Source organism: Atta cephalotes (genome assembly GCF_000143395.1).
Source record: "Atta cephalotes unplaced genomic scaffold scaffold00024, whole genome shotgun sequence".
Taxonomy (NCBI): domain Eukaryota; kingdom Metazoa; phylum Arthropoda; class Insecta; order Hymenoptera; family Formicidae; genus Atta; species Atta cephalotes.
Genome location: NW_012130088.1, coordinates 2,391,404 through 2,403,007, shown reverse-complemented (window position 1 = coordinate 2,403,007; position 11,604 = coordinate 2,391,404). Strand labels below are relative to the sequence as shown.

General features: G+C 36.6%; 2 protein-coding genes across 2 annotated transcripts in view; one reads left to right on the top strand and one right to left on the bottom strand.

Annotated features, from left to right (window-relative positions):
• Window positions 1–206: 206 nt before the first annotated feature.
• LOC105620073 lies at window positions 207–7,679 on the top strand. The gene is made up of 10 exons (XM_012201582.1): window positions 207–328; window positions 2,561–2,699; window positions 3,409–3,573; window positions 3,651–4,197; window positions 4,328–4,897; window positions 5,004–5,411; window positions 5,495–5,683; window positions 5,771–6,621; window positions 6,733–7,176; window positions 7,485–7,679. The coding sequence occupies exons 1-10, from the start codon at window positions 207–209 to the stop codon at window positions 7,677–7,679; spliced, it is 3,630 nt and encodes a 1,209-aa protein (XP_012056972.1).
• A 1,657-nt stretch (window positions 7,680–9,336) lies between these two features.
• The window catches only part of LOC105620072 (pancreatic triacylglycerol lipase-like), a 9,681-nt gene continuing 7,413 nt past the window's right edge, over window positions 9,337–11,604 (bottom strand). The window contains exons 7-9 of the mRNA XM_012201580.1: window positions 11,282–11,408; window positions 10,020–10,235; window positions 9,337–9,439 (exon numbers count right to left, since the gene is read on the bottom strand). Of these exons, the coding sequence (XP_012056970.1) occupies window positions 9,337–9,439; window positions 10,020–10,235; window positions 11,282–11,408 (446 nt within the window). The remainder of the gene's footprint in view (window positions 9,440–10,019; window positions 10,236–11,281; window positions 11,409–11,604) is intronic.

Genomic DNA, 11,604 nt, shown 5'->3' with positions numbered 1-11,604 from the left:
AACATTATACTTCATTTCATATATATCATTTTGTGAGTGATAAAAAATTGTCAGAGGCGCAAGTAATTCGTAACGAGTGAAAGTTTAAAGGAAAAGAGTGATTTAGAGCTGTTGCGCAAGATATATACCTTTGTCGCCGATTATTTTAGGATTCGATAGATTCGCGATCGCAGGAGAATTAAGGCTTCCCCCAACGATAGATATTAATGGCTGACAATTACAGTAGGATGGAATGGGTGGAGATCATAGAGCCACGCACCAAGGAACACATGTACGCGAATCTGACCACAGGAGAATGCGTATGGGATCCTCCACCGGGTGTACCTGTGTAAGCTACTTCTATATTGACTTTTTAATGCCCATTTCTATCAATATAAATTAACTTTAATCTCTATTCAATTTACTTTTCGTCTTTTTATAATCTTTAAAATTAAAAAAAGACGAAAGAATAAGTTGAACCGAGATTAAAGTTAATCTACATTGGTGGAAACGGGCATAATAGTTTTCATCTAGGGCAGGAAACCTAGGCAAATTTAAAAAATTTTTTTATATAATTTTTTATATAATTTTTTAATTTCCATATCTTCTGGATTCCATTTCAATTATATGAAAAATTGAACTCATGTGAAATAATTTTCACACACAATGTAGGATGCGTTTCATCTGGCGCTCACAACATTCACGAATATCATTTATTCTTGTTTATAACATGCATTTGAAATACTTTTATTTAAAAAGCAGTATTTATAAGACATTTGTATTTTATATTTCAGCAGAGCACATGAAAATTTTTGTATTTTGTACTTTATGGGAGCATATAAAAGTATTTTATATTTGATATTTCAACATTAATAACAAAAGATTGAAAGTATTTCGTATTAAGATCGATAATCGATTAAATTACAAAATACAAAAAAGACTTTCAATCTTTTGATTTTAAATGCAAAATACAAAATACACTTGTATTGTAAATATGTTTTAAATAAAAGTATTTCAAATATATGTCTCCAAGCATGTCCTTATTCAACATTTGATTTGAAGAAGAAAGAAATGGCTGCGTTCAGTATAAAAAGCAACTTTGCAAGTATTGTAAAATTTTTTAATATAAATGATTTATACATATAGGTCTATACTTACACTTGAAATTGTTTTAAGTACAATTTTAAGATGTAATCAAGGATATTAACATCTTAACACAACATTACTTAAAACGATCTTAAAATAAGAATGAACTATGAATATTACTCTTAGATTCAATGAGAAATTAAGGGCAAGGCCAATCATATTAAAGAATTTTACAACAGTTGCAAAGCTGCTTTTTCTGCTGAACGTAGTCATTTGATTCCAAGAGTGTTGCGGGGCTCAAGTGGAATGCAGTCATAGTTTGTATTGTGATAAACAAAAAATGTTATATAGACACAAGGTTCAATAACGGATAGTTTTTGAGCAATGATGTATCAAAGGTGTAAAGCCTGGGACAATTGAAAAACAATAGGAACAAGAAATAACAGATTTTAAACTATCAGAAATTATGTGTATACGGATAAGTTAAAATATTTATGGTTTCTAACAGATTGAAATTTGTGTTTCTTTGTTCTTATTGTGTTTTTTAATTATGTCTTAGGTTTAAAACTTGTATTCATGGATTATCTTTTGTACACTATAGTTGCTTTCCATTAGTGACACAAGCCGATACAAGCTTTATTTTATTTTTCTTAGCATTCAGTGAAGATAAAATGAACAAAGACAAAATGACACTTGTGTTGACTTATATCACTAAATAGAAAGTACCCTCATAGTTTAAAAGCTATCCATTATTGAGCTTTGTGTTTATCACATATATTATATATTTTTTGTTTACCACATTATCACATTATAAGCTATATGTAAAAATAAATTCATTTCATCGGGATTCAATTTTCTGTACATATAATTAATCTTTTTTAAATTCTTCCTTTTGTCAAAATTTCTGTATAATTTTATAACTTTTTAAAAAATTTCTCTAATTTTTATAATTTAGAACATTTGTCAGAATGCTAACAAAGTCTATATTTTTTCTAGAGTTTTTTTATGTATGTGTGAATATTCTGAAATATTCTAAGATTTCTCTTTTTTATATTTTTCGAAGAAAATTAAGAGGTATTTTTCAAAAATCTTCATGAATTTTTAAAATATGAAATATTCTTAAAAATATGAAATATTATAATTCTTTTTTGCCAGAGGTTTTCTGCATCTATTCGATATTTCTAAAAATTCATGAAAAAATTAGTCTCAAAATATTTGTTGCAATAAATCTAGTTTTTTTAAATCACCGGCGGATAGTATATTTTCAAAGTTGGATCAATATGTAAGACCTAGTTATAATTAGCTTTTATTTTAAAGTTATATTTTAAAGTTAAATTCAATTATATCCACTTAATTTAATTATATTATACGTACCGATTAATTATTTTAAAGTGGTATTATTGTAATTACTTTAGAGAAAGTTGTTTTAGAGAAAGTACTAAGTCATCAATACTAAGTTATCACAATATGTAGTACACATACCGTTTAATAATAGGAAAAAGACGGACAACAATCAATGGTGGGAGTTATTCGATCAGAATACCTCACGGTTTTATTATTACAACGCAACGTCTCAGAAGACCGTATGGCACCGCCCGACGGACTGTGACATCATACCGTTGGCGAAACTTCAGGTAAAATAAACATTTCGATATCGTTTGATTTGATTTAACACATTTCTTATACAATATTGGTGCTGCGATGTGAATCACACATTGATTGAGTTATTCCGATGCGTTCAAAGTACTGATAAAATCCAGATAAGATCGTGCCCCTTATTATCTGTATCTGCCGGGATCTGTACTTATGAATCACATAAAATCTGCGAGTTCCGCATATCCTCTCGCACGCGCACGAGTGTATACATATTCATTGATGTATGTGTGTAATGATTTGTGAGTTTCTCTGGAATAACGTACGTTACAGAACTCGTGTATCTTAAAGTGGCGGAGATATAAGTGTGCAAGCACGTCTGCTCTCTTCTCAGCTATAAATAGATGTTTGCAGCAGGGAGAAAAAACTCTGGTTTACATTATACTACAGTACTATCATGGAACTTCTTTCGTGATAATGTTATTAGTTCATTTTAGATTTGACAAAAATATAGTTGCCAGATGTTCCGGAAAACTTATATTCTATGATACTTACCTATTATAATATATACGATTAAATATAACATTATAAATTACTTTCTATTTGTGTACGTTTTATAAAACATATTTTTTTATTATTCTCCTACATTTTATATATAAAGAAGATTAATGTTGGCGATTAATTATCATTAACTTATAATTATGTTTTATAAATCCGTTAATTTCTTTATAAATTCTTATATTTGTATAGACGTTAAAACAGAATACGGAACCTGCAAGTGGTAGCACATCCGATACTCAAAAAGTAACTGAGCCGAGAAAGAAAGAATCTGTTTCAACGCAGACGCAAACTCCTTCAGTTAGTCGATCGACACGATTCAATCACCAGGAAAATACGAATCTCACTCCGACATTGGTAAATTTAATTTTTTCACAAGGATTAGACAATATATACATTTGGAGATTTTACATGGCTACATTTTTTTCTCGTAGCAAGCTCTTTCTCTTGGTAGTGCAAATAAAACACGGACTTCTACGATTGGCGTTGATCTTCAGACTTCTCCTCCTTCTCCGTCTCCGTCCGCGAGGCGACATCATCATCATCATCATCATCACAATAACAGGCATCACAGGCATCATGATGTACCTACGACACGTAACAGACAACATAATCATTCACAGGATTCTGGTAGATCCAGCGACAGTTCCGTCTCGCATAGTAGGACCTCCTTGGAGTCGACCGGTTATCGTTTATTGGATTCGCCGCATAGGCATCATCACCGTTCAGCCGCGCAAACGCCGGTGAACACTGCACAATCCTCCCCTAGGCAGCACAGTAGTGGTACTCTGGAGACTAGATGTCACAAGAGCGGGACTCTCGAAAGTGTGAAAAATCAGAAATCTGTATCGTTAGTAGGAGAACCACCGCCACTGGGTCTATCGCTTTCGACCAGCACACCCCTGTTTAAGAAGAAGACTTTCACTGATCCACAACGCGAAGGTAGGGCTGGAAACTTGGATCTAGACAAAAGTAAAAATGGTAAGGATGTATAATATATTTATGTTTTTATGCTTTTGCCATAATTATTTGTTATATACAAGTCCCCCTCCCACACATACACATGCGCGCGCGTACATCTTTCTTATCAATTGATTTTTCGATATTTTAGGCAGAGAAAGTAGTAGAGGCTCGTATGGTCCTGAGCCAAGTACATCGCCATATCGCGATTCTCTGATGGAATCTCGAGTCTTCAGGCAGGAAATGCCACCATATCGTCCACCTGAAGTTCAACTTAGCCATAGTTACAAATCACAGAGCGAGAAGTATGGTTCCTTAATGGAGAGTGGAAATCGTTACCATAGGGATAGAGAACGAGAAATGCAGCAGCATCATCGGGAACGAGTCAATAGTCTTGACAAGACGAACCCGCCAGGCTTTTATCCGAGTTCCATGCACTCGAGAAACATGAATAAACAGCCGCAGGATGGTACAGGTAGCATAGGTAGAAGACATCATGGATGTTCTGCGTCGCTTTCGGAAGCGAATGTCAGGGACGTATATGGTGCAATGTTATCTGAGAGAAACGATCCTGCCAAGAGTCTCGGCAGATCTGCTGGCGTACATAGTGGTAATTCTTCAAAACAAAGAGGTCTTGAAGCGGTAGAGCGGGAGAGAGAGCGGGAGCGAGATAGGGAGAAGGAGTATAGGCGAAACACAGCGTGCAATAACTCATTGGATAGTAAGCATTGGATAATAGCAAGATAATCTTTATATTTCTTTCGCCACCTTCCTGTATATATGTGCACGTATTTTTTGCAATACATGAGTAATTATTATTTTATAAGGTGTGCCGCAGCCGTTGGGTCGTAGTTACAGTTTTGTGCAACAGCAAAAGCAGCAACAAAAGATGCAGCAACAGTTACAGCAACAGCAGCAACAACAGCAGCAAGTTAGAAGAAGAGAACGAGACGACGATGCTATGCACGAACGTTACTTGATGATAAGTCAAACCCATGAACAATCTAGACAGAGACTCAGTAGTAACACTAGCAGTAGTAATAGCAGCAACAGCAGCAGCAACAGTGCTGCGGGTGAAGAAACTGAGGGTCACGCCGAAGGAGACGACAGCAAGAAGAAAAGAAGTAATGGAAATCCCAGTCCCCCGCCATCGCCGTTTTATGGTAATCTTCTGGCTGATGCTGATCATCTGTTACCACTACAACATTATATCCTTCAACAAGCAAAATTATCAGGTAATAAATAAAAAATTTTTATGATATTGTAATTTTGTGCGATGGAATATGTTTTATTATTTTTCTTCTTTTATTCACAAAAGGTTGTTACAAGTTTGGAGATCCTTTATTAGTAGAAGAAGGAGAAGATTCTTTAGATGAGGAAGGTGGTAGAGGCGAAGGTATTGGTGGAAGAGGTGATGACGATTCCGATGATCAATTCGCCGACGACGAAGCGGCCAGCAATCAAGGCGATTCTTCCAGTCAAGAATATCTCGAGGATCATTACGCGGGTGAGATATTATTTTGAAGAGCATAAAATGTTATACGTTTTTATTGAATAGTCGTAATTAATGACGTATCTTTTTTATGTTTTTTAGATTTAGGTAATTACGATACTGCGGGCTTAGCGACTTATTATACCACAGCCGATACCCTGACAAGGCCGCAAGCGCGACCGCCTTCACCGCCGAATATCGTGTCTCAGACGGAAACAAGAGATAGCGTAGTAACTAGACAGGTCTCTATACCCACCGTAAGTTCAACTCCGAGTATCGGTATAACGAATGTTGATAACACTGACCTGGAGGAAGCGCGGAGAGATGATAGTACGGGCGGTGGCGACATCGAAAAATATGCACAGGACAATCTCAATTTAAATTGCGGCAGACCGAAAGGACTGAGACTGCTGTTTCGAAAGAAGTTCAGCGTTCGGGATATTCTCAGTTGGTCGAAAGATCCGATTCCGCAACCGATGCTCGCGATGGTGGACGGTGAGAAACTATTAAAAAGAGAGGCTTGCAATTTATTCCGATTGGTTCAAGTATATATGGGAGATCGCAAAGCAAATGTTGGTATGACATTGGACGGCGTCGCCATGGATATCGTGAATACTGCGTTCACGAAGCCGCCTCTGCGGGATGAGTTGTATGTTCAGATCTGTCGGCAGACGACGGAGAATCCGCGGAAGGAGAGCCTGCGACGCGGATGGGAATTGATGGCTGTGTGTCTGGCTTTCGTGCCGCCTAGTGCTACATTCGAGCCCTACTTGGAGGGTTACATGAATAGGCATCGTGATCCTAACTTCCAGTTTCCCGAGGTCGCCAAGTGGCCAATACACGTGCAAGTTAGTCATTACGCGACCGTAGCCTGTAGACGATTACAGCGGATCGGCGCGCACGGTAAGCGGCAGCCTCGCAAAGCCACGGTGGAAGATATCGACCAAGCGAGGGTAATAAATTGCACTAACAAACTTACTAAAATATTAATTACTGAATATAGATTAATTCACTTTGCATTAATACAATAATATTCTGACATGTCCTTTGTGTTTTTCTCATAGATACAAATTTTCCGCGCGTCTATGTTCGGCGCGACACTCTCGGAAGTAATGGCTTTACAAAGGGACCGCTTCCCACTTAGAGAGTTACCATGGATACAGACTACGCTGACGCGCCAAGTGCTTGTGCGTGGTGGTACGCTAACTGAGGGTATCTTCCGAGTGTCCGCGGACGCCGATGAAGTCAGCGCGTTGAAATCCTGTCTGGATAGGTTTGAGGATGGGGCGATTTTGGCAGCTTCCCAGGACGCTCATGCACCCGCCTCCTTATTGAAATTGTGGGTACGCGAGTTGTACGAGCCATTGATACCGGATTCTTTCTACGTAGAATGCGTGTCCATGCGACATGACGATCCGGAAGCATCTGCGGCAAATGTGGCTACGCTTGTCGAACGTTTACCGGATCTTAACCGTCGTGTGCTGTGTCATCTAATACGCTTCCTACAGGTAAGAGGCCATTTTATACATAAATCGATAAGAGAAAGTCGAATGAAAATTTGTCTGTTATTTTCACCGTGCGCTTAGCAATGTGCAATCGTGTGATTCTAAATTTGTGTTTATTACAAATTTGTGTTTATAACAAAATATTACGCTTCTTTAAACGAAGTATAAACCTATATACACAGTAATGTTTAATGCTATACGCACGGTGAGAGTATAAAGATTCAAGAGCAGCATGCATTCAACATCATTGAATCAAATTGAATTGAATGTCTTTGGAGAACATTTGCTACGATACTGAAACAACTTTACAGATATTCGCTAGACCCGAGGTGGTCGCCCGTACTAAAATGGACGCCAATAATCTTGCGATGGTGATGGCGCCGAATGTATTGCGCTGTACGTCCCAAGATCCTCGGGTAATTTTAGAGAATGCACGGAAGGAGATGGCCTTCGTCCGTACTCTCATCGAGTCATTAGACACCGCTTGGGTCGATGATCTTCACTGACCGTATCCTATCGCGCTAGAAAAAAGTCCGCTCTAGACTATTATGCCAAATGAATCAGCTGTATAGTCACGTCTATTGTTAGTTATCTCTTTCTCTCTCTTTCTCAATTTATCTTCACACATTCTTCTTGTTTGTCCAGTCACCAGTTTTCCCCCATAGTCCTCCTATATAAATGTTCTTCGTAACGGTAATTTAGTGCTAAAGTCTACCAAGCTAATCGATCAAACCTGCTCCCTTATTTCCTATTTATTATTTATACACAGATTCTATGTTATATGACAGATTTTAGAGATTATATTAGATTATATTATGTATATCGCTATATTATATCATATTATATATTTTACCAATCCCTTGTTACCGCGTCGAACAAACGTGGACGGCTTTTTTACTCAATCATTGTTGAATCTCGTGTAAGATAAAAGAGAAGAATCATGTGTTACCGTGTATAGCTGCGCTCCGCGATAATCTTTTTGTATAAGCGGATTAACGTGTAAAGCGTTTTATCGAGGAGTAAACACTGCGAAAGATTAGCAAGCTGTAGTCGCAAGTGTGTTTCTTCCCCCGAGATCTCCAAGAACAAATATAACACATTTTACATAAACTTCCACGAACACATAAATCTCACATATATTTTATAAAAATATCCCCATTTTATTTTTGTGCAATAGTATCCATACTTATAACTAATAAACTTTATTTTACAATGCAACAATCTATACAGATATAAAAAAAAATAGCTCGGAGTATTCTTGTCATAAACAAGAATTGCCTTTTCATTACATGTTTTGTACATTTTATTTATAAAGATTATGAGCAAATAGCAGTATATATTTGTCGTCTTTGAGTCACCGCATTTTGCGCATCTTTTTTTTTATAGTTCTTAAGCAAGAGAATATCACAACCTATCGTTATATTTGTATTGCGAGAGACAATACGATAATCATATCATCATAAAACAAAATAAGTGTCTCAATGTATAATACATAGATCGGCTTAATAGGAGCCTTACATTAGGGATCACTCAAGACTCTCTAGCGATAATCACATCCATAAGAAATTAATTTTAATGCGTTACGTCTACTGTTATATACAACATGTACATAGTAAATTGATCAATATTAATACTGAAGAAATCGTTATCAAAAAGAAAAAGAGCGAAAAGTTAACTTTTCTATCGCTCACGGCTTTGATTTCGCTTCTAGACATCTATTCGCTAAGAATTTCTCTTCCTGCGAACGAACTGCTTTCGCAATCAATCGCGTTATTAAAATCTTCGCCGACGGACAGATCTCTAGGAACTCAATTAGATATATAGAGCAGTGAGTTGCGTCAGATCGTCTCGTTCATAGAAATGTTAATTGGTAGCTCGTGCCGTTGGGCCGCATTTGAAAAAAGCGACAGATTGCGAAAAATAGAGAAAGAGAGCACAAGTACATAAAACCGTCTCTCCTATCGCTATATTATCGGCAAAAGAAATTATTAGAGGATTACGAGGGGCCGCGATTCTCTCGTTTCGTTTCATTATCATTATCGTCATCATCATCATCATCATCATCATTGTCCGACTTTCGAGAACCGCCTCTGGATAATAGCAGCTGCGTTTTGTAATTATATGACGCGCCCAAAATGCGATTTCCTGCCGCGGAACAGATCGTCAGCAATTGTCGACGAACGTGGCGGTGGATCCGCTCGCGATCTCTGCGTACTCCTGTCTGCTAACCGAGCAGAGCTTGCTGGAGAAATCCGCTTCGCGTTTTCTAAAAGCGGAATAAAGTTAAGTATGTACCTACAAGAAGACAAAACCCCCAAAACGTTATTGGCTGCATTCAGCAGAAAAAGCAGTTTTTGTAACTCAGATAGCATACAAATATTTTGTGGATGTTCTATAAATATTCTAAGAATATTCTACGAATGTATATTAAAAGCACTGTCAAGTATTAATGATATATTCAAATGGCATAATTATAAATGTTCTGTGAACATACGTAATATTTTGTACAAAATTTTATGGAACATACTATGTATTTTTATACGATTATTAAGGAATATTCTATAAATATTCTTTTCATTATGAATATGGAGCTAAATAGAATATTTTATGTATATCTATAGAACATTTGATTCAAATATTATGAAAAATATTTATATTTTATGAGAATATTCATCGAATGTTTTATACTATTTGGAAAGATTCTTTAATGGTTTTTGCCTTTAGTTTCTTACCGAATTTAATATAAACTAATCATAAAGATCATGTAACTAATTATATTATCTTATAACGGTTGCAAAACTATTTTTTCTGCTAAATGTAGCAGTTGTCACGCTCTAGTTTCTCACCCTCTGCCCGGAAGATCCATAGCATCTACTTTGACGCTGTTAACGTACAGACGATCATTACACCAGAAGAAGCACAGGGATCTGGGCTGCAGTACGTCCATGTCATAGACCCAGGAGAGCTCAACCCGTCGGATCTTACCGATGTTGCCGATGGAACCTGTCGGATGAGCAACGACCATCCGCGCGGTCGATCCGTGCTCCAGTTTCATGTAACCGCTGCGGGAGAGGGATAGCTCATTAAAAAATAGTGGCAGGTAGAAAAGAAGACAGAGGGGGGAGGAGGACTATCGAGCGCGAGAATATATATTCTCCGTTATTTTTATGTGGCTCGTTTACGATCACGCAGTATCGGTTGTGCGAAGCGTGAAATTAAATATACATATATATAGTTGCCCTGACAAAAATTTTTCTTGAAATTTTTTATATAATTTTTCAGGATTTCTGAATTTGTCAAAATTCTTGTATAATTCTGTAACTTTTTAGAAGTTTCACAAATTTTTTATACGAATTACAACACTTCAAAAATGTTGAGAAAGTCCAGCAAATAAGTATAAGTCAAAATGACGAAAAATAATATTAGCTTGTTTGCTGAACTTTCTCAGTATTTCGTCAAAACGACGACAAATAACGTTACATAGAGAGAATTTTTTCTTAGAGTTTACCCTGAAAATATAATAGTTCTGGGACAACACTGTATTTCGAAGAATTTTATGTAAATTTCTCTCATTCATTAATAAACCTACAAAATTGATTAATTTTACTAAAGTGCATAATAAAAATCTTTAAAATATTGTATTGTACCACAACTATATTTTCAAAGTGAATTTTAAAAGATAATTCTCTCCATGTAGTTTGTTTGCTGGGAATCTACATATATCTTTCCTAAATTTTTTAAATACATAAATTCTGAAATTTTAAAATTTCTCAGTCTAAATCGTTTCGTCCAAAGGAAACATATAAAATCTGAAAAAGTTTAAGATATTTTTCAGAAACCTTCATAAATTTAAGATAATGATAAATTCTTAAAAATATTATATATGTGGCCTATATTAATTCTTCTATATAGTATACGTATAACGCAAACTATGCTAAGTACATACATTTATCAATTCAAAGTTCGAAGTATGAATATGTGAATCAATGAGAATTTTTTTTCATCAAGATGATTAATTTGTATTATTAATCTTCGCAGTCGCAATGACCAAGAGCATAGACGAATGTGGGTTGTCGAAGCGATAACGTTCGCTAGCACGATTACTTACCTGGGCGTGAGATCCATGTTGCGTATCATGCCTTTGTCGGCGTGGAGAGTGACTTTCATGAAGCCCTGCACCCAGCTCTCCGCGGTCGGCGGTCGGGCGAGGTTGATGGTAATTCTATAATGTCTTCCTAAAAGGTGATTATGATTGGTATCAGTATCTCAAGAGAGATCGAAAGGGAGAGAAGAGAGAGAGAGAGAGAGAGAGAGAGAGAGAGAGAGAGAGAGAGAGAGAGAAGGAGAGTACGTCGTCGTACGTTCGTTACGTACGTCGTACGTACGCGCGACGGACGAGTACGTCGTCGTTCGTCGTAGTAGAAGAACGAC